Genomic DNA, 23183 nt, shown 5'->3' on the forward strand with positions numbered 1-23183 from the left:
AAACTGTAGGACCCTGACGGTAGCTTTGTGAATTACAGCACTTGGGCTCCGCTCCTAAAGGGCTAAAGTGTTTTCCTTCCGCTTGAGAGAGGTGGCCATAGCATATTGGTGGGTAGGCAGTACGTCCTAGGCTTTTGGATTTTGTGCTTCCTGAGGGCAAGGGCAGTTGCATCCGCCACTGAACCCCGGCACCCAGCAGGGATTCTAAGTAAATGAAAACCTGAGTGATGATTGCATGCATATGTGCGTGCTGAGGGCTCCCCAGTCCACCTCCCCACGACCAGAACCTACAGCCCAGCTCGGCCTGGGGACCACAGGGATGTCGGGGAATCTAACCCTGGCCAAAGCCGCCGGCAGTGTCTGCACCACCTCCCTGTGCACGCCCAGCCCAGCCTCCTTCCCTCTGTCTCCAATGTCACCCTTTCATCCCCACCTAGAGGTCGTGCCCAGGGGGAGGGCACCAGCTGGGAGGGGCTGTGATCTGATCAGCAGAGACTCATCTCCTGCCACCCCCTTGCCAGCCTCAAGGACGCGCGAGCTGGCACGGAGCCGCCAGCATCCTGTTGAAGTCCTGGGAGATCTAATTACCCAGACAAGGAGAAAGTGCGGAGCGAGCGCGCACCGGGGTTTGGAATAATCAGGTTTTTGACCGCAGCAGTTCATGCAGAGCCAGGCTGCAGACTGTCCCTCTGATGTTCTGATGACGGGCTCCGGGGACAGCCGGCTGTTTGATCTGGAACTGCCAACTTTTCTGTAGCCCCCAAAGGCTTTCCTAAATTGTCCTAACAATTACCGTCTCAGGGAGCCAGCCGCGCTTCAGACCTCGGCCCAGTGACAGACGAAGTACAGCCTCGATGTGGGAGGCAGGTGGAGACCCCTTGGGGGCTGGGGGCCGGGTCCCAACCCTGAGGTTTAATTCCAAGCGCTGGGGGTGGGGGGCCTTGCCCTTTATGTATGGCCTCTCATTGCAGTATTATCACCATTTCACAGATGAGGAAACTGAGGCACAGTGTGCTCAAGGTCACTTGCCAACAGGTTGCTGAGGTGACATCCGAGCCCGGGCCTGCCCGGCCCATGCCGCTCTCTCCGTGTGTTCCAGATGCCCTCCAATCTCAGGTGTCCTCCCCTCACCCTGTTTCGTGTATTTAAATTTCAGAGTCTCTTGGCACACGTCATGCCGGCTCCGTCCTGAAGTTTTGTCCCTGGAAAGTGCCAGGGATGATTTTCTGCTAGCGTGTGTCTCAGTTAAAGGGTGTTTTTACCTTTTGCTATAAATATCTAAAAAGAATCGCCCCCAGTAGAAGTGGGAGCAAGCAGTGCGGGATTTAAGGGTGTCGTCCCCCCTCCCCCGCTTTGCGGAAAAGCCTAAAGTGAGCGAAGGGTAAGGAGGCTTGTGGACACCTACTAAGCTTGGGCGTTGGGAAAGCTTTCGTCTGTGTATTCGATCCTTCAGTAGATGTGTCCTGAGCACTCACTGTGTACTCGACGTGGCTCTGGGCCCTGGGGAGAGAGCCAGCAGTGAACAAAGCAGTCAATGCCACCGCCCTTGTGGGGCCTGCGTTCGAGCGCGGGTGGCAAGCAAAACGCCAAGTAAATGGGAGCGAGATTGCGATTGTCCATCGTAATAAGGGCTCTGGAGGAAATAAGCAAGGGTCTGGGGTCGGGATAACAGAGTGACCCTCTGAGACCCTGGGACCCGGAGGCAGAGGACACCTGGAGAATGAGAGGGAGGCTGCCATGTGGAAGGGGCAAAGGCTGGGAGGGGGGCCCTGAGGGGCATTCGGCGAGAGGTGAGGCCAGGGGAGTGAGCAGCAGGACGAGGGGACCTTCAGGAGGAGCATGGGTTCCCCCTCTAAAGTGAGGCAGCCGCGGGGGGCTGAGAACAGGGGGGTGACACGATGCCATGGCCCCGCAAAGCAGGTACTAAATCCTCACTCCAGCAGGCGAGGGTAGGAGAGATGGCTCAGCCAGTGAGGAGGTGACAAGGCCACTTTTCAAACCCGCACCTGGGTGAGGGTCTCTGCATCGCCCTGCCGGCCAGGGGAGGGTGTGGCCGGAACGCCTGCTCCAGTCTCCCAGCTCAGTGCCCTGTCCCTCAAGGGTCTTGGTGCTTTGTTCTGTTCATTTTGGGTTTTTGCTGGGCCTCCGGCTGAACAGAGCTCCAGGCAATGTGATTTGAGGGTTCCTCGGGAACATTTTGTTTCCCGTAAAATTACAAGCTGTGGGAGAGATGTGCATTCCTGGTTGCTGGGCAACCAGGTGTGACCCCGTGAGCAGTGGGGTGATGATTCTTTCCAGACAGAGGTGGCTGGTCCACCCGCTCTTGCCTCTCCACAGCCCCCCAGGACCAGACCCTCCCAGCCAGGAAGGAGAGCCCCAGGGACTCACAAGGAGGGGGACAAACTACATAATAGATGCAAGCAGGAGAGGTGACAACTCCCAACAAATATTAAATGGGTTCAGCCCCAAAGGAAAAAGAAAGAGAAGGACCTATCCCCGTATATAGGGAAAGTCCTTACGACCGTAATAGTGGCCCAGAGATTTACCACGTGGCAAACACTGTCCTAAGCACAGTAACTCATCATGTCTTCACGACAACCCTATGAGGTGGGTACTGTCATAAGCCCCATTTTAAAGATGGGAAAACTCAGGCGCCTGGGGTTCTCATGCCCAACCTGTCAGTGGCAGAGCCAGGTCGTCCGGCCCCAAGCTCAGCAGCAAAGCAAATGAACGGACGGCCCGTCTGAGACAGCAGATTGGGGGTCAGCGAGGAAGAACAGAACACACGAGAGATTTACTCAAAAACTGGAGCTGAATCAGTTCAACTCTTATTGTGGCCCCACTGTGCGCTGGACAATTTACGTTATGCAGAAATGAGGTAAAGAGCTCAGGCTAGTGGGAAGGGAGTGGAGGCAGATAGGCCTGAACAGGCTATCACAATTTCTACCAGGTGTGGCAGGCACTACGAGAGAGAAGAAGAGGATGCTGGGAGAGGGCATCGAGGCAGATCCCAGAGAGGCGACAGACCAGGCCTGGAAAAGGACTGAAGTGGAAAGAGAGGCATTTCAGGTGCATTCTATCACCTCGGATTGGAATTAAGTTTTTAGGGGTCTCTCTCCACCCCAGGCCGTGAGCTCCTCGAAGCAGAGGTCAGGTGCCATTTATCTTCATGTCCTTAGGAGACAACGCATATCTGACGTCTTGGATACGGCGATCACAAAACGTTTGTTTAGCAAATATGTGAACAAAGAGGAAAGGACAGGGGAGTGAACGAATGGGGGCTGAGGGAGGTTGGTCTTAACTGTCGAGCGGAGAATGTTACACACTGTTTGTTGAGCAGTTAGAGCCATGGAACGTTCCAGAATGGAGAAGTAAATTCCATAACGGGCACTTAAGGGAGATCAGAGCAGTGAGTGTATATCGTGCGTCAGAAGGTGGTGGGACTGGGAGTGGGACCCACTAAGGAGCCATGACGGGAAGAGCCAAACGAGAGATGCTGGGAGCCCGAAGTCAGATAATGACCTCAAGAATGAAGAGGAAAGGTCAATTCCAGGAAATATCAAGGAAGCTGATCAATATGGTCTGAAGGAGGAATAGATCTGAAGGAAACAAAGAGGTCGGTCTTAGACTTGCTGAGTTGGAGATGGGGACAAAATAACCAAGTGGAGCTACTTTGTGGGCCCGGTGAAATCCTAGCCTGGGGACTGAAAGAGAGAGAGGACAGGACACAGCAGATACCTGAAACGCAAATCCCCACTTCCTGAACCCACATCTGTGGCAGACATCACCAATCAATCTCAGCACTCAGACACCTCAAGCTCCAGGTGGCCCCTATTAATCAATCACCATTGACATGCAAGATGAAACTTGTCTGTTGCCCCTGTTTAGGGGCAGCGGGGGGAGCCTTCAGCCTGGGCCCCCCTCAGAAAGCCAGAATAAAAGAGGGAACGGGCCATGAAGGAGCAGAGGTGGAGGTAGCAAGCCCTCGAGGTCAAGGTCGGTGTAAACCACCTGAGGTCCAGGTCAGAACCATGAACTTTTCCCTCTGTAAACTTCTAAACTCTTTTTTTTTTTGAGACAGACTTTGAAGGCTAAGAGAGTTTAAATGCTTAAACTTTTTAAGAGTTTTAAAAAAATATATTCAAGCAAAATCACCCAGCTATTGCCATGCATTCATTCCAGTTAGTGAACAAGCATTCACTCCTGTGGGTAATCATCTTCTGAGGGCAGTTCGGGCACTTTCCTGAGCGGCCGAGCTGTTCTCAGCTGAGTTCAGCGTTACTCTTTGGTGAAGACTGGAAGGACGTGCTTTCCGCCTGCTGCAGGGTCTGTGGCCTGCCAGCCAGCCGCTCCATGCGTTTTACTAAGCACCTACTGTGTGCTGGGCTCCGCCCTTAGGCACAGGACATCTCCACCAGCCTCCTCCAGGTAAGAGCTCCAGTCTGGCAAACTAGGGCAAGAACCAGCCTCAGAGCCATCTGCGGTTTCACTGGCAACCAGGCCCAGCGACCTCTCCTCCTCCACAGACTGGAGAAAGAGGGAGAATGTTCTCAGACTCCTTCCAGTTATCAAGAAAGCGTCACAGCCAGCCTTCCAGCGTCCCTGCTTTCAACCTGGCGAGAGCGGGGCCGTGGCTGGTCAGCAGAGAAACCGTCCCTTCTCTCCCAGAGGAGGACGGAGGCACCTCCCAGCAGGAATGCCCCAAGGGGCTGGCCGGGGACCTGGGGGCCCTCAACCAGACCTAAAACCAGACGCACGCCAACTTCTCCAGGGTTTAGAGTTAGCGAAATTCCAGCAACAGCTTGCTAAAGGAAGCACTCTCTCTCTTCTCAAGGACACTTAGGAGAGAAAGTGGAGGTTTCTCGAGGGGCCTCTGTGGGTTTTGCCACAAATCAGTAGATGGATGTGCTGACGACAATGGCTGTTCCAGCCGGACTCACTGACAGTGTCCCCTGATGGCCGCTGCGGCTCGTTTTCGCGGGAGCCTTGGTCAGTGCAGCGTCTTCACCAAGCCCTGGTGCCACCCTCACCACCACCCCAGGCCCCGAGGGAGGGGAGTGGCTGGTTTCCTGCTGGACGGGAAGTGCCCAGTACATGAAATGAAAGAGGTGCCAACCCTCCTTTGTTGCACAGGCAGCAACAGAGGTGGCCTTTGTGAAATTATTGGAAAGACACACAAAACGTTTAAATTACAAAGGAACAGCCAACTGTGTGCAGTTAAGCGTCCACATAAATGACAGCTACGTGGTGCACATAGTCAGCTGTTCCCAAAAGAGACGCCCACGCACGCCAGTGTCGCAGAGCAGCAAGATCATGGGGTCTCGATGTCTCCAGACCTGGGGCCCAGTCCTGGATATGCCAGTAATAGCTGCATGAGCTCAAACAAGTCACTTCACCTCTGAGCCCCAGTTTCCTCCTCCATAGAGTGTAGACAAGGCTCTTGGCCTTATGTGGTCAAAGTCCTTTAATGTAAATTTAGAGAATATTGTCGTTGCCCACTCTAGGCCAGCCACCGTGTGGAATGCATTGCCTCACACAGCCCTCTCCTCAGCCGTCTGGGGTCTGCAGGATCTCTCCATTTTATAGCCCAAGAGGCCCAGAGAAGGTGAGTGACTTGCCTCAAGTCACACAGCTGGAAAGTGGTCCGGCTGGAGCCATGGTTAGTCATTGGATACTGTGGTTCAAAGCCCAGAGGATCAAAATTAAGTGCATGTCCTACTTGCTCCCAAAAGATTTTGCCGCAGCAGACGGTGGCAGCGTCACACAGTCAGGCCCCCAGGTGGGGGTAGAAGGTCCCGGCAGCGCGGGAACTGACATTTCTGCTCACGAGCGTGTGACCGGTGCTGGGTGGAGTGCAGAGTGCACGGTCACAGTCTACTGAAGGAATGAATGAGGCCAAACACAGAGTAATTCAGAACACGGCTCAGCCAGCTTCCGTGGGTTCAATTCCAGCTCTGCCTCTTCCTAGTTGTGTGTAAAATGGGGTGATAATGGCGCTTGCCACAAGGAGTCACTTGGAGGGTTACACAAGTTCCTACGGGTAAGAGCAGTTGGCGGAGGAGCCGACACAGAGTAAGCAGCAGGTGTTGTCCGTGAGCTGGTCAGGAGGGTTTCCTGTAGATTCACACCAGCGCGCCTCCCCCCCCCCCCCCGCCACTGTCTCCCCCTCTCTCCCTCTGCTTTCCTCCCTCCACCCTCCTTCCCTCTCCCCTCCCTCCATCCTTTCTTCCTCCATCCTTCCTTCCTCTAGCCTCCCTCCATCTCCCCCCACATCCTCCCTCCCTCCACAAGCACATAGTGACTGCTCACTGTGTACCAGCCACAACCAAGGATGCAAAATGAAACGACACTGGCCTTGCCTTTCAGGAGCTCAAAATTAAGTAACCTGAAAAGTCAGTTAAAATACCACCTAATGGCTCTGTGAGGGGAGGAGGCAGCCGGGCTGGGCCGTCAGTCAGGGTGGGGCTGCTCAGGCGTGACTTCCCCAGGAAGGCGCCGTGAGCCGTCCCAGAGGGACGAGGGCTGGAGGACAGCCAGGCAGCTGCTGGACAGAGAGAGTAGGCACAGCGGAGATGAGAGGTTGGCACCAAAGTGACGCTGTCGACAGGGCACCCTGCACCCCTGGGACCCTCCTCTCAGTGTTCCACACACAGTGCGGGTTCGTCCCCTCCCTCAGTCAGCTCAGTCACCCCCTGGGTGCGGGGCCACTGCGCTGACCCAGCAGCCTTGGGAGGCCCCTTATCAAGGGTAACGGCTTCATGAATGAATGATCCGGTTACAAGAGAAGCGTGCAGGAGGACCTCAGCATTTTCAAGCAGGCAGGGCCTTAGAAAGCTGATCCGAGCCCCTCAGTCGGGAGCGAGGAGGCCCCCCAAGGTCCCATGGCCAGTGATGGAGGAAGGCAGCCGGAGGCCAGGCCCAGGGCCTTCTCACATGCTCGCCCACCTACCCGCCTGTCCGCTGTGGGTTCCCCCAGAAGCAGAGCACGAGTCGAGGGTGGAGTGCAGGTGGTGTATTTGGGAGGGATCTCAGGAGAGAGAGAGTGAGGAGAGGAAAACGGGGGAGAGAAATGAGGTTGAGCTGGTCCTGCGGCGGGCACAGGGGGTTCACCCGCCAGGACCTTTGCAGGGAGCGTGTGGGGTGCGCCTCAGCATCGCTCCTCCACAGATACAAGGCGGGAGTGTCCGTCCTGACTCCAGGTATGGCCTGGGTGACTCCTGGCGCTCTGGGCCCGGGCTGGGGGTACCTGGTGACCTCCCAGCTGCAGGGAGAGCCCTGAAGCAGAAGTCGGATTTGTGGGCAGCTGAGGGCCTGTGGCCAGCGTACTCAGGGCCTGCCCACCGCTGCTACAGCTCGCAGTCATGGAGGACCTTGGGGCTGTGGCCCTGAGCACAGAAAGTGAAGGTCGCGGCTCCTGAGGAAGTGATAATAGCACCAGTCAGTGCTCCTGCTGATGGAGGCGTTTCCCTGCGCCAGGTGTACGATGGGCGTTACCTCCCATGGCTCACGTGCCCGTCCTGGGAGGAAGGGGCCAGTTATCCCCACTGTACGGAAGGGGAAACTGAGGCCCAGAGCTGTCTGTGTCACTGGTTCAAGGTCATACAACTGGAAAGTGACAGAGCCAGGATTCCAACTCCACCAACCTCCGTAAGCCCCCAGCGGTACAGCCCACCAGGTCACAGAACCAACCTTCCAGGAGGCCCAGGTGCCAGGAGCGTGTCAGGGTTTAGGCTCAGAAACATCCTCTTCAAAGGCGGGGTGCAGGCGCGGACAGTCCTCACTGCGTGATCCGCCTTGCGGAGAGTCACCGTCTGCCCTCTCCGTGCCTCAGTTTCCTCGTCCATGAAATGGGGCCTCTCCTAGCGCCCGCTGGCCTCCTTCTCAAGGGTCCGCCTGTTGGCAGTTTGCACAGGTTACAGACAGGAAGAGAGACCCCGGACACGGTGCATCAGACTTAGACTCTAGGTCGGACAGACCTGGAATTGAAACCTGGAGGATGGCTTCTTTACAGCCTCGTGCCTCAGTTTCCCCACCTGTGGAATGGAGGTAACAAAATGAAGTCACAGGGACACCATGAGGAGGAGATGAAATCCCGCCCACAAGGGCCCGGCGCAGAGTCAGTGCCCAAGGGCGCCGTGCGAGTTGTCGTGGTTCTGGGGTTTAGGGGTGGCCTGGGGTCAGCCCCTTAGCCTGCGAACCACCGTCCCTCATCTGCCACAGAAACCTCTTAACACGCACCTTGCAGAGTCGCGAGGCCCAAACACAGGGACAGGTGTGGACGTGGTTCCGGAAACAACTTTCACATAGGGGTTGTGCCCAGCTCTCTGGGGTCTTCCTGGGCTTTCTGATTTGCCTTGTAACTGCCGCCACCCTCCCCCACCCCTGAATTCTGTCCTCCTGGGGCAGAATCTGTTCCCAGGAGACGCCTCTGGTCCTCAAGCCGCCCTTTTTACGAGCAGGAGAAGCTACAGCCGCAGAAATGAAGGCGTCTCCTCTCCTGGCGTTTACGTCCCATGGCAGGCCTCCCGACAGTGCCCGTGTCGTAACTTCAGGCACAAAGCCAGGGGTGAGGGACGCCCCAGGGGAGGCCGGGCCTGAGGTGTGTGTTTCCCCTACAAGTCCCTCGTGAGGGTCTGGCTGCAGCCTCCTCCCACCCTCCACAGCAGCAAGGACAGAGGAGGCCACGGGGTGAACGCGTGTGGCCTTGGACACAGAGGGGAGTGATTGGAGGACCCCGGGTTTGTCCCCTGCCCCCAGCCCCCGGCCTGAAAATGCCTGGGAGCAGACATGGCTGCGGAGTTCAGTACTGCCCCTCCTCACCTGCTTTCTTCCTGGGCAGGTGTGTGCAAGAGAGGCCACGTAAGTGTTTATTGAACACTTACAACGTATCAGACCGAGACAGATGCAGTCCCTGCCCTCGTGGAGCTCAGAGTCAGCGGGGAATCAAACATTAAGAAAAACCAATTCCATTATTAATTATTTAAATAATGATAAAATAAAAGAGATTTTCAGGGAGCTATGAGAACATTCGAAAGGGGGTCCAACCTTGGGTGTGGGGGTGGGTAGGTTCAGCCAAAGGAAGTGCTGAGTTAGGTGCAAAGGGGGGAGGAGCATTCCAGGCAGAGGGAACAGCATGTGCAAAGGCCATGAGGCAGGAAAGCGCCTGTGTTGGAGCCACAGAACAGAGGCTGGTGTCGCTGGAGCATGGTGGTGGGCGGGGAGCACACTGTGCAGGGCCTCCCAGATCTTGCCAAGGAGCACGGATTTTTTTCTGTGTGCAGTGGAAGCCACTGGAGCATTTTAAGCAGGGGCCTGACATTAACACAGTATGCTTTACACTTTTAAAGCATTTCTCTGACCGCTGGGTGGAGAATGGACTGAGGGTAGGAGCAGGGAGACTGATGAGATGGCCACTGAAGCCACCTGGACCAACATGTGGGCAGTGAAGGGGAGTGGTTGGATCCGAGATGCGTGTTTCTTAGGGTGCAGAGACACATGGGTAGCCAATGATGAAGCCAAGACTGGAACCCAGGAATATTTGTCCACAAGTCCACCCTATCCAAAGGTTATACAGAAACAAATGTATTTTCTTACAGTACATATCGATTTCTGTCTTTAAATTAAACTCTGAATTATTCAAATAAAATATGAACACGTTCTCCTGATTAAAATTTTTCACTGAAAGCTAGAGTCCGCTTGGCCATTGTGCCCTTTCCCCTCCTCAGAGATCCCACCTTCATGTGTCTGGAGCAGATCCTTACAGACCTTTTGCTACACATGTACCTATATATGTGCCCATGGAAAATATAAACTCTTGTTTTGTTGAGTTTTCTGTTTTACATAAATAGAATCAAGCTAAACACTGCTCTGCAACTTGCTTTTTTCGCTCAGCAGTTTGTCTTGGAGAGCCTTCTATGTCAGTACGTATAAATGGATCTCATTTTTTTTAACTGTTGCATAGTATTTTATGCACTGGATGTACCACAGTTTATTTAGCCCACTCGCTTTCCAAAGACAGAAATGCATTTTTCTATAAATGTTGCAGCTTTCAAAGGGCTTGTGGAGTTTTTTCCTTTCAAAATATAAGACTCTTATTTATGCTAATGGAGGAACCCACACCGCAGTGACAACACAAATATTTAGCAACACCCACCGTGTGACTAAGTTTTCCCGGTTTCCTTCAGGTGCTTGGCGTCCCTGGAGCCAGCTCTCCTCTTTCCGCTGCCAACTCTCTGTTTATAGCCAAAGGCTGTCTGAGAGCAACAGGGAGGAGGGTGGAGATGCCGGCTTTGGTTTCAGCGCTGGGTCCTGAAGCCGGCAGCCTGTCACGGTGTGGAAAGAGCACAGCTGCGGGGCCTCAAGGACCAGGGTTCAAATCTCGGCTTTCCTTGTGTGACCCTGAGCAAGTCACTTTTCCTCTTTGAGCCTCAGTTTGTCCATCCGTAAAATGGAGCTTGTAATCCGCATCTTCTGGAATGGCCAGGAGAATTAAATGAAAGCCACATGTGTAACCTGATGACCGTGTAAGAGCACACGCGTGTGCGTTTAGCGCCCCACCCCCCTCTGCAACCTCCGTGTAGTGGAGGGGGGGTGTTGGTCCCGCATCCCTGAAGGGGTCACTCAAGGTCACAGAGCAGTGAGAAGACAGGAACAGTGAGCCACAGCTGGCGACGCCGTGTGGGGGTGGCGTTTGAGTTCAAAGGGAGGAGAGGGGTTTTCTGCCCAGGTTCTGGGCCCCAGCTGTGTGCCAGGCACTCCCCACAGTGGCCCTCCCTTCGTCTTCACCCCAGCGGGCAGAGCTGGGTTGTCCCTCTGCTCCAATTTGCAGATGAGGAAACTGAGGCTCAGAGAGGGGACGCCACTTGCCCAAGGTCTCCGTCGGTGGTGGGGTCCACTCGGCGCCCCGTGCCCCTGCGAGCCGTCCGGGGGCTGCGAGCAGCGGCTCTGCGGGGTACCCCCGTGTGGAGGGATGAGGAAGCTCCTCCTGGGACGGCCTCTCCCATGTCTGCATTCTGCATCGAGACTCCTTCACGGAAGGAGAGAAAAATGGCTTTTCTGGCCTCCGTTTTTCCAAGCGGGTGAGATGAGGGCTTCTCAGGGGTCACCTCGGGACAGTCTGAATCAAATCTCCTAAGTGACAGAGAGAGAATATGGAATGGCTGTAACTCTTGTGTGTGCACAAGGCTCAGATCTTCGAAGCTTGCTTGAGCCGCGCAAGTGTCCCCCCACCTTGGGCCAGGAGTCAGGGGTCCAGCCCCGGTTTTGCAGTTGGTTACCCTGCATCTCGGCCAAGCCCCTTCCCCGTCTCCGGGCCTCGGTTTTCCCACCTGTCAAATGGGAGGGGAAGGCTGACTGGCCACTGGATTCGCCCCACTCTGACAGCGGGCAGCCAAGGAGAGGGGATGGGGGTGCTTTCGTGTTGTCAGATTTAACAAGGAAAAATACAGGACATCCAGTTAAATTTGAATTTCAGATAAACAGAAAGTAATGTTTTTATTATTAGTATATCCCCAATATTATATGGGGCATAACTTATACTAAAAAGTTATTTGCTGTTTATCTGGGATTCAAATTTAACCAGGCACCCTGTCTTTTACCTGGAGCCCCGTTCAGGCCCCCGCTCCACGAGACCCCTTCTTTGGTAGAGAAACTCCGCCTCACTTGGCAAAGACAAGCGGTGGATTCAAGTCGGTGGAGAAATTCGTGTCTACACGTTTGTCACAATGGCTAGAGGGGCGCAGTGTCTGTGGTGCTCACAAGCGGTTGGTCCCATCCTGTGCTGTGTCCACAGGTGTGCAATACACTAGCAGACACTGCATCCACGTGGGACAGAGAGGCTGGCCAGCACCATTGCCGTGTGCATGCGTACCAGCCACCGAATGCTGCATCCCCAGCTGTGTGCGCATCTGCGTGCGCCTGCGCCGGGTCTGTGTGCGCACATGGACCCGTGAACACTGCCTCCGTGCCATCATCCTCAGTTATTAGAGACCCTGGGTCCCTGGGAGCCCCCACCTGGGCCATGGCCTGTCACCCTGCACCCCGCCCATCAGGAACCGCCCGCAGTGACGTGGTGGCAGCTCCAGGCGCTGTAACATGCCGTCAAGTCTGGCCTGAACTTGCAGCGACAGCGCCCACAGATGCAGACACAGACCAGAGGGATGCCCACGGCACTGGGAGTCCTTGCACAGGTGTTGTCAGGCCCAGGTTGTTAAATGGCTCTTACGGGTGGCACGTGGCCACCCATGTGTGCGTGAGCCTGGGCAGCCTCAGCACCCACATCCCCATGTCTGGTCCCCAGTGAGGCAGGAGAGAGAGGGAGGTTTCCCAAGGGCCTACTGTGTGCTGGCATAAACACCCTGCCTCCAGGGGCTGGTGGGATCAACATCCAGAAGACAGTGGCAGCAAAGGGTAGCTGTCAGTTGCGTTTGACCCCCGGGACCAGGACGTGGCGCAGGAGAGATGCTGATAAATGTGTCAGTGAATGAATGAGCTGGGTGACAAATGCCGTCAGGGAAGGACAGGAAGGACGGACTGCCCTTGCTGGACGAATGAAGGCAGGCATAGCTGACTCTCCTCTGAGTCTCAGAAGACTAAATAGCTCAACAGAGGGGTGGGGTGGGCATCCTGGGTTAGGGGCCAGATGAGCCCAGACAGAGGCAGACAGATGCCAGACATGTTACAGGGGCTGTGGCTTGGCAGGAAAGTGGATAAATATGGTGGGACTGGGAGTGAGGTGGAAAGAGTCCTTTGAGGCCACCTCAGAAAGGCCACTATGAGCCCGGGCATTGGACACAGTGGTGAATGGGGAGCCACGGAAGCTTGTAGAGCAGGACAGGGATGCAGTCAGAGCAACCTTGAGCGTGAGCTCCTGGCCCCACGTTGCCTGAGGTGGTTTCCTTTCTCTCCCCACCTCATTTCTGGTTTCTCTTCTCCACACTCCTTCAGCCACCAGCAGGAGACAGGGGCTCCGAGTGTGGTCCCCACATCCCCCTTGGCCTCAAGTCTGGGTTTGTCGGCTGTTCAAACCGCAGCATGAATTCCCTCCTCCGCTGCCTCAGGGCAGGTTGTGAGCTGACCATGGGCATCTTCCGAGGAGCTGGCTGCCCCTGCAGAAGGAAGGGAAAGGCGGGCCCAGCCTGGGTCTGGGCTCTGTCCCCCCACCCGCAGTGGGGCCTGCGCAGGCCGCTGCCCTGTCGGAGCCTCGGCAGGAGCCCCCATGTCACAGCTGTTGGTGAGGCTCAGAGGCCTGGGCTCCTGCGGGTGAGCTCCCCCTCCTTGCTCCTCCCTCCTCCCCAGGGCAGCTGTTCTCCCGCCTGAGCCTGGCCCCATCCCCGGAGGAGGGCCTGGCACAGGGCACGTGCCTGGGCCCCGCCCCAGAGCATCTGCCTCAGGCGGGCTGGGTGGGCCCGAGCATTCGCAGTTCTAACACACTCAGGGAGCTAGTGATTTGGGGGCAGCTCAACAGCAACAGTAGTCGCACCTGATTCTTATCTAGCCCTCACCACGTGCCAGGAGCCCGTCCGGCATGGTGGACGTGTTCCCTCCTCCCAGTGACGGTGCTGTGACGTCGGTGCTATCATCATGCTCAAGTTGCACGTGAGGACGCTAAGGCCCAGGGAGGGAAAGTCACCAGCCCAAGGTCACACAGCTGGGCAGGAAGCAGCCTCAGGCAAGGCTTAGATGACTGTTTCCTCTCATTTCACTGTTTTATCTTGAATGTCATGAATTCCGGAAACATCCCAGCGGGGGGGGGGGGGGGGGGGGGGGGGGGGCCTCTGTAAGCTGCCCCCTCTTCCTGCCCACTGAAGGGGTACGCATACATGGACTCCCCTTTGCACACGCAACCTGTGTGTGCGCACGGACGCACAGCCACGCCCTCGAGAGCACACATACCTGCTGGGGTAGGGTCTCCCACGTACAGAGTCCCAGGCCTGCCCTCAGGTGCCCCTCAGGCATCGCCCGCTTTGGGCCCCGTGTCTGTTCTTTAATGCACGAGGCAGGGCCACGAGGCCACCTCTGGTGTCCCTGGGAGAGCCTTGAGTTGTCTCATCTGAAACTTCCCCAGCCCCAGAGCTGACGGGTCAGGCCGGCATGAATCCGTGACGCCTCAGCTTACCTCGGCCCGGTCCCTGTGGAGCGTTGTTCCGAGCAGACACGGCCCACCCCTGACCAGATTGGGCTGGAGCAGGGCAGGTGCGACCCCTGGGCTCTGTGGCAGGAGGCCGGATGCAGTTGCCTTCCCGAGCTGTGCCTCTGTACGCGCCTGCATAATGGGGTGAGCACAGTGGAAGAAGAACGTTGCAGTTCACAGAGCACTGTCAGAGCCTTGGTGAGGGTGAGTGATCGACTCAAGGTCACACAGCAAGTAAAGGTACATCTCAGGACCAAGGCAGGGGTGTGTCATGGCTGTGATGGCGGGTTCTGACACAGAAATATCCAGAAGACTCATTCCAGGCGCAGAGTAACGGCAGTAGTGGTAATGTGGTAGTTAGTAGTAGTGGTGGTAGTTAGTAGTGGTGGTAGTTAGTAATAGTGGTGGTTAGTAGTAACAACTGCATCCGTCATTTACGAGGGCCAATATGTGCCCGGCACAATTTACACACATCATATTCTTGATCCTCCATCAACCCCGAAATACACTTGTATTTTTATCCCCACTTCGCAGAGGGGGAAACTGAGGCTCAGAGAGAGGAAATGGTTTGCCCAAGGCACCAACTCTGAACCAGAGAGCAGCTGGGATTGGACCCAGGTCTGAGATCTTCCGCAGCCTGCTGTTCCACCCGCCGCACAGCCCATCCTGGCTGAGGCACCTGCCCTGCAGACAAGGGGCCGAGCTCCCAACCGCCCACGTGGCTCGCTTCCGCCTCCACCCCGTGGCTGCCGCTGCAGCCCTGGCCTCCCACCTGGCATCGGGGAACCGTTTCTTTTTGTGCGGACTTGGAGCAGCAGATGGAGAGTCTGGGGACGTGATTATCGTGGTCACTTTGTATTTGAAGCCATGTGCTCAGAGAGCGGACAGGTCCACTCAGCCCGACGGTGCCCCCGGATGTGAGCCAGCTCCAGTGAGCGGAGCTTGCCTCACCTTCTGCTGGGGGCTGGACAACCCTCTGGGGCCCGGACAACCCTCTGGGGCCCCTCTGCGGGAAACGGGTGTCAGCCTCGCGGAGTCTCAGAGCAGGGGAGAAGAGGTCAGAGGTCGTCTGGATGGCCTGGCCCGCTCACCTGGAGTCCCTCCCAATGGGCAGAGGCCCTGCCTTTGATGGAGCCCAGCCTGTCGGCGGGAGGTGCTTTGCTACACTGCCCGCCACACACGGGAAGAGTGGAGCCCTGTCCCCAGTTACCAGACGAGAAAGGCAGTCACATTTTATGTCTCCCTTCCCTCCTCTCACCCCTTCATTCTGACCTCCCACCCAACCCTGCACCTTTACCTGCCTCAATAGCTCCTTTTTATTCTGATTAATTATCCATATCCTACCTCCAAAGCAGCTTATAGAAGTTTGTCTCATGCAAAAAGATTTAAAATGACTTAAGTAAGGAAATTCAGACAAAGGGAAGAAAGTAGAAATAAGATGACAATTCACAGGCACAACACTTGCCGCTGAGTCCTCCAGTGCAGCTCCAAGCGGGGAACTTTCAGCAAATTTAGTGCTGAGCTGCCAGGCTGGTAAGGGAAAAAGGGCAACAAGATGAGTTCCATGAGCCAAAGTCTCTATTGGATGACCCCTCCCCTTCGCCCAAGGCCTGCATTGTGATGACCCTGCGTGGCACACAACAGATACGCCCTCTGATTAACGTCCCTCCTTCTTCCAAGCTCACCCAATTTCAGGAAACCCTTCTTGCACCCCCATCTTCCTCACTGCAGTGTCTCCAGCATGGAGAACAAGGTTTGGCTCATAGGAGATGCTCAATAAATATTTGTTGATTGATTAAATGAGCCAGCGGATGGCTCACCATCTAATATGACCCGAACTACCTTCTCTACCTTGAGAGGGGCTGAAGAAGGCTGGGGGACTGGGCCTCTTTAAATGGGAGGATCCCAAGTCCCCGGGGGCCCAGCCCCTGGGGACAGGACGCCCACGGCAGGTCACCAGCCTCGGCTTGCACTCTCCCTTTCCCCTGCTAGATCATCCGTGCACCTTCAGCTCACGGGTGAGAGAGTCCTTCCCTCCGAGAAGGCCAGGGCCCCTCCCCGTGCCTCCTCTTCCTGGTCCCCCGCTCTGGCTCCCTTTGTCCCCGAAAGAACTTAAGCCGGCACTCACTGTCCTCCACTAGAAACATGTCCCAGAGCTAAGGAGGGGCCCGCATTTGGGTCAGAAGGCCCTCAGTCACAGTTCCAACTCCCTGGGGTCCGAGCACCTGCTCTTGCCGAGCCGGGAGCCAGGATTGTTATGTGGAATCACCTGCATTTTTTTTTTTTCCGAGGAAGATTACTCCTGAGCTAACATCTGCTGCCAATCCTCCTCTTTTTGCTGAGGAAGACTGGCCCTGAGCTAACATCTGTGCCCATCTTCCTCTACTTTATATGTGGGACGCCTACCACAGCATGGCTTGCCAAGCGCTGCCATGTCCGCACCTGGGCTCGGAACCGGCAAACCCCGGGCCACCGAGAAGCGGAACATGAGCACTTAACTGCTGCACCACCGGGCCGGCCCCTCACCTGCATTTTTAATGTTTGCGACAAATTTCCGGGTTTTTTTTAAACATCGTGCAGACCAAACAAGATCCCACTGATGGCCTGAGGCTGCCGTTGGCCGCACCGCAGCCTGGGTCTGAGGAGAGAGGGAGGCCTTCCAAGCGGAGGAACAGGGACTGGCGGTGGCGCAGCTTAGAGGCTGGGGAAACCCAGCTTGTGTGCAGGACAGCTGGACAGAGATGAACTTTGGGGCAAAGATTCCTCAAATATCCAACAACGGCAAGCAGCCATTACAACAAATAATTCCTGTACAAACAAAGGCCCCCGCGCTCCGCACTTGGCTCTCTCCTTTCCGGTAGCTGATAGAACACGCAGTTCTGACTCCCACAGGAGGGTGTGGACACCTGGGGGAGGTTTTCTTGCCGTGAAGGCACACTCCCTGCCCCTTTACACTTGCAGAGGGCTTTCACACGCGTCCCTCTGTGTGTGGCTCGCCGTGGCCTAGGGGTTACTTTGCTCCCATTTTATTGGTGAGAAAACTAAGTCTCCAGGGGATGAAATAACAGGCTCAAGTTCACCCACAACCCTGACTGCTCGCCCCGTGCTCTGCCCTCTGCCTCTCGTGCTAAAAGAAACTCACGTTTGGGAGCCCGCAGCCCCACACAGCGTCTGACATCAGTTCCCAGGCGTCTGTGTCTCTGAATTTTCTGGGCCTTCGGGCTTTGCCCAGAGATATTTGACACAGTATATTAATTTTTAATATGCTAAATGGTGAGACGCTCTTTAATCTAAATTGAATCTCCGACACCGTTCGCCTCTCCCGCCAGCCTCGGGTGTTTCTGCTCCAAAAATAGGCTTGTTAATTTTCAGCCTGGAGGCAGGAGGCTCTGAGATAGGCTCCCTGGAAGGGAGAGACAGGTGGGCCGTCCCACCCCCAGGTCCTCCAAACCACTGTCCTTGGATCCCACGGATCAGAGCCACGAGCTCCCAGCCTTCAGCTAAGCCAGGCCTTCATGTGACGTGTGGGGAAACGGAGGCCCAGAGAGGAGAAGAGGCATGTCCGCAGTCACACGGCCCTTCTGCTGTGCCTGTCCTCGCCTTGACCACCCTCCTGCGTGTCTTATTGACATCCCACCTGTCCAGAGTCTCGCTCCTCCAGGAGGTCGTGATTCCTTACCACACCACCTAAGACTGGACAATAATCATAACGTGCCCCCCTCATCTGGTGCCAGCACAGCCCTGTGCACCTCCCACCAGACATCCTGCAGAAGCCTCACCCCACCCCTGTTACATGCGCCCTGCTGTTTCCCGCTTTTTACAGATGGGGAAACTGAGGCACTGAGACGTGAAGTCACTTCCCCAAAGTCCCTCAGAGCTTGAATTTGAACCCATGACCTCTGAGTCCAAACCCCACCCAAGTTCTTGGGGCTTGGTATCCCCAGCTCCACCTCAGCCCGCCTTCCCCTGAGAGAAAGAGGGTGGGGAGATGTCATGGCCACCGTCCGCCGTCTCCGCCGCCCCATGTGAGCCTTGACACCAAGCTTCCCATCGTCGGTTTGTATATGGGGGTGTTTGTTGTGGAAACTGCCTAGCAGTTTCTCCCGTGGGGACGACCCCAGCAGAACACGCAGGTACTTTTATTCCAGGAGCTATCGGTTCTGAACAACGGAGGGGCTTGTGGAAGCCTTGGGGAGCGGGCCAGGACTGGGCCCAGGAGACAGGGGGAAGGAACAGAGGCTGTTCTGCGCAGGCCCCTCACCCTTCCGGCCTTCTCCCCTGCTTCCCAACCCGTAGGCTTGGGGGTGTCAAACCAGCAACCCAGGGGCCGAATCCAGCTCACGGATGTGTTGTATTCAGCCCTGGAATATTTTTAGTGGAGAGATTTTACATCAAATTCCAAGTGTCCAGCTTCTCTTAGACCGTCAGAAGATCTGCCACACTGGCCCACATTCCCGCACGGGAGCTGAGAGGTAGCCGCTCCCTTTCAGAAGGCTGAGCTTCTTCACTTTGCCCCAGTCCCCACCACGCTCTGTCGTCTCCCGCTCACCCACCTCACTCATTCACAAAACCCGCCTGGCCCTCACAGCCGTTCGAATTTGCAGACTCTGCCCTGTTCACTGTCGCAGGGCCCAGGATCTCAATGCCAGGCCTGTGGATCCCCAGCATGACGGAACCCCTGAGCCATGGCCAGACCCAGAACTAGCGAACATGTGCGTTTTCAACTACTACTGTAGACTCCAGAACGTCTGAGTCACGGGCCTTCAGAAGAGTTAGAGCATTGTCTCTCTTTGAATCAATCAGGAGGGGCTTGGGATGTGGGCTGGCCCCACCCTCGCCAAGCTTCTTTGCTGCCAAACCCTTTATTTACACCAAACCCTATGAGGAGCCCCAAAATGTGGACAGCCCCAGGAAGACCGCTTTAGGGCCTGCAGACCTTGGAACCCCTGGGATCCTCAGGGCCCGCCCTGAGGATTGAACTCTCCTATTGTCAAGATGGGGAAACTGAAGCTCGGAGAAAGGAACTAGCTGGCCAAAGGCACAGCAAACAGCTATAACAGGCCAGTGTTAACTGGGCGTAACCCCCTCCCTCAGAGGCCCACCACCCTCTTGAGTTCTGCCTTCTTCCTCTTATCAAAACCCACTCCCAGGAAAAAGCCTGAAACTCATTCACACCATGGTGTCCAGAACTGATGATGGCTTCCCCGTCCCAGGGAGTCTAAAGGAACTGGAGCTTTTAGTTAAAGGATTGAAAGCAAGTGGAAGAGTTTCAGATGCTGGCTGTGCGTGGAATTGGACAGAGGATGGAAGACGAGGAACCTTCCTGCAGTTTCTAGAGTCACGCTACGTCCCACCTGCTTGCTCTGCATGTGGATATTCCAGATGGCCACCCCGGCAGAGGAGGATGGAGGCAACACTTCCTTGTGTTGAGAGCAGGGCTGACCTGGGTTCTCAGGGCCCAGGAGCTGCCCCAAGGCGGCAGCTTGTTCTCACAGAGGCGTCAGTCTCCCCATCCATAAAATGGACATACCCCGGCTCTGGGCTTCCTCGTTCTCACAGCACAGGTGGGACACTGGGTGGAGGCCCGAGAAGCACAGGTTGAAAGAATGAACAGATGAACAGGCCAACAGATGACAGACTGTCAGGTCCTGGAGCCGTGTGGAGTTGGACCGCTCGGCCCCGTAACTGTAACCGCAGAATGTTCCAGTGCTCCAACCTCAGCACGCAGAGGCCAGAGGTCCACTGAGGGGTGTGCCCCTCTCTGCCCCGTCCGGTCCCTTCCCCAGCTGTCCTCATTAAGCTGCAGGTGAGCTCGGGTTGGGCTAGCCGCAGGGACAGGACTGACTGCCCACCTCTGGGGGCTCATTTGTGCTGTGTTCCCTGCAATGACACCCCAGGCCAGCCTCGTAACACTCGGGCATGTCACCTGCGTCTAGTGGGTGGGAGGATTCTGAGGTGGTTGGGGACAGGAATCAGACCGGTCTTTGCCCCCAAGGCCGGTGTACAGGTGAGTCCCGCAGGGGTGCGGGCCGTGCGGCCAGGCAGGCAGGTGCCCTCTGTCCGGGCGGAGGGGCGGGCTCCCAGCACAGGGCCTAGGCGCGGGCTTGCCACGTGGACGGAAGGAAAGCTCTGGCCCACTCACTGAGCAGCGTGAGCAAGGCTGGAAGCGTGCCAGCGTGCCTGTTATGGAACAGTTACATGACACACCGGTGACGTGGGATGACGGGGGAGCAGCAGAGGCAGGAGAGGAGCAGGGGGATGCAGTGGTCCTGGAGGGGCCGGCAGACAGTGGGGTGGAGGGAGCCAGCTCTGAGCAACCTGTCTGGGCTCCCAGGTCCTGCTGGGGCAGCGGATCCCTGAGGCTCCTCTCCTGGGACGTCAGTGACCTGGGGGAGACGGCCAAGACCGCTGGCATCGGCCTTGGGTCTGCCACCCCCGGCACAGCTCAGGCACAGCACAAGGCTCTCTGCCCGGGGCGGGCACCACATCTGTCCTGCTCGCAGTTCTGTCCCAGTGTCCAGGATGGTGCCAGGCACACGGCATGGCTCAGGGAACCCGGCTGACTGCGTGGTTCTCTCACGAGATGCTCACTGCCACCCATGGGTCGGGAGCCACCTGCATCCCAGTGCAGAGGAGGACGCGAGGCTCAGAGAGCAGGGGCCTGGGCTGGGGATCCCCTGGGGCTGTGCTCATGGAAGGGGCAGGCGGGCAACACAGCAGGAGCGAGGCTGTGGGCATGAGCAGCCCCGTGGGTGCGCCCGCTCCCCCTGGCTGCCCCAACAAGTGACACAACCAGGGTGGCTTTGAACAGGAGAACTCTCTCATGGGTCTGGAGGCCGGAAGTCCTGAGTCTCGCTGTCTGCAGAGTCTCGGTGTCCGCAGGGCCATGCTCCCTCCACAGCTGGAGGGCACGTTCCCATCCTCCCCTCCTCCAGCATCTGGTGGCTCCGCGCGTTCCTTGGCTGTGGCCACATCACTCCAATCTCTGCCTCCGTCTTCACCTGGCCTTCTCCCCTCCTGTCTCTCTGGGACCCTTGTCACCGGGTTTAGGGCCCATGCGGATAACCCAGGGTAATCGCATCTCCGGATCCTTAACTCAATTTTACGTCAGCAAAGACCATTTTCTCCTCAGGTCGCATTCACAGGTTCCAGGGGTCAGGATGTTGATGTACCATTTTGGGGGTCACTCTGCACCCCACCCTGCAGTGTCTCTGGCAGGTCACAGGAGCCCCTGGGCCCGGAGCGGGCGTTGGGTGCGGGCTCCTGGCTGGTGCCTGTACGCGCCCTGCCTTGTCCTCCCCTCTCCTCCTGCGCCCTCTGCCCTCTGCCCTCTGCGGTGGGGCCGGCCCCGCTCGGGATGATTCCGGAACGTCCCCCAGGCCAACCTCTCTGCACTCTGTCCACAGGTTTGCCGGGCACCGCTCCAGACCTGGAAAAGAGGAAGCAGATTTTTGGGCAGAATTTTATACCTCCAAAGAAGCCAAAAACCTTCCTGCAGCTCGTGTGGGAGGCGCTGCAGGACGTGACGCTGATAATCCTGGAGATCGCCGCCATCATCTCCCTGGGGCTGTCCTTCTACCACCCGCCCGGCGAGGGCAACGAAGGTGAGGGGCCAGGACAGCCCGCCCTGCGCGGGGCTCACAACCACCGCCCCTCGGCCAGGAAACCGAGGCCCACAGCCCACGCCCCAGTTTCCCGTGTGTGAAATGCGAGGGTTGGACCAACAATAGACCTAATTGTAGTGAGCATTTATTGAGCACTTACAGCATGCCAAGCTCTGCTCTGAGACGTTGTCCTACGAACAGCCCCTTGGGGTTGGGGCCATGATTATGCCCATTTTAAAGATGAGGAGACCAAGGCACAGAGAAGTACGTTAACTTGCTTGAGGTCGCCCAGCTGATAGAATACTCAGGTTTCTCAGTGCAGCTCGTTACAGACACCGCTGTCCAGGCTGCTCTGAGAGAGTCGGTTCTGTTGGACAGAGCCCTGGACTTCTGTCCAGGTTGCTCTCTGAGGGCTCCCCATGCCCACATCTGAGGACAAGGCCCCCGAATCTCTATCTGTTACCCATTGGCTCTGTCACACTCTGGGCTGACGGTGATTCAGCCCCACTGACTAAGGGCCCCCTCGGTCCCGGGGCCCCCTGGTGCTCCAGCCTTTGAGGGACCCCGTTCAGCTCCGAGCCGGGTGTCTCCTCAGAACCGCAGGTCGGCTGCTCCTTGAGGCCTGCAGCCGCGGGGAACACTCATGGTGACGTCAGAGCTCCTTGCCCTGACGTTCTAGAACGGGGTTGGCAAACCGCGGCCCGCGGGCCAGATTGGGCTCACCTTCTGCTTTCCTACGGCCCGCAGAGCCTAAATATTTCCTCTCGGGCCTTTTACAGAGAAAGTTTGCCGACCTCTGTTCTAGAAGATGAGGATGGGATGTTTTGTCTCAGGAAAACCATCTCCCTCTCCCTCTTACACCCCCCGCCAGGTGTGCAAGGAGAATAAATGGTCGAAGGCATAGTTTCTGAAGTCAGACCCCCCTGGGTTAGAATCCTGTCTCCATCATTTCCCAGCTGTGTGACCTGAAGCAAATCACTTTCCTTCTCTGATCCTCAGTTTCCTCATCTGCAGAACAAGGCGAATGGCCTCGCCTGGAAGGATTATGATGAGGAGGTGATAAAGGGACACGTGGCCAGTGTCTGATACACGGAAGGTGCCCGGTGGGTGCTGGACCTGCCCTGGCCTTCCTTCCGTGCGTCTTCCCCTTGCATTCGTCCTTTGTGCCTTGCGTGAGAAGGACCCTCAGTCCCTGCGCCTCTCCTTCCTCTCACGTCCCGGCCTCGGGGTCGGCTCAGGGTAACACGCACGCTTGTGGGCTGATGCTGACAGTGTTTTCCCGCGTGAGGAGCCTGGGTCTCGAGGCGGCGTCCTGACCTCCGTCCCCAGGTTCTGAGTGGGACGCTGCTCCGTGGGTGGAGGAGGCACCACCCACTCACCCGGGGGGCTTCTGGAGCAAACCCCCTCTTCTCCAGGTCAGGACGTGGGCCTCCTGATGGCAAACCTGG

The 23183-nt window shown here is 56.8% G+C and overlaps 1 protein-coding gene across 17 annotated transcripts in view; it reads left to right on the forward strand.

Moving 5' to 3' along the window:
• ATP2B2 (ATPase plasma membrane Ca2+ transporting 2) overlaps nucleotides 1-23183 on the forward strand; it is a 351445-nt gene that overhangs the window by 250432 nt on the left and 77830 nt on the right. For all 17 annotated transcript variants that reach the window (XM_023619749.2, XM_023619742.2, XM_070236860.1 and 14 more), the window contains 1 exon segment: nucleotides 21538-21735. In XM_023619749.2, the coding sequence (XP_023475517.1) occupies nucleotides 21538-21735 (198 nt within the window).

The sequence above is a fragment of the Equus caballus genome, chromosome 16 (genome assembly GCF_041296265.1).
Source record: "Equus caballus isolate H_3958 breed thoroughbred chromosome 16, TB-T2T, whole genome shotgun sequence".
NCBI classification, from domain to species: domain Eukaryota; kingdom Metazoa; phylum Chordata; class Mammalia; order Perissodactyla; family Equidae; genus Equus; species Equus caballus.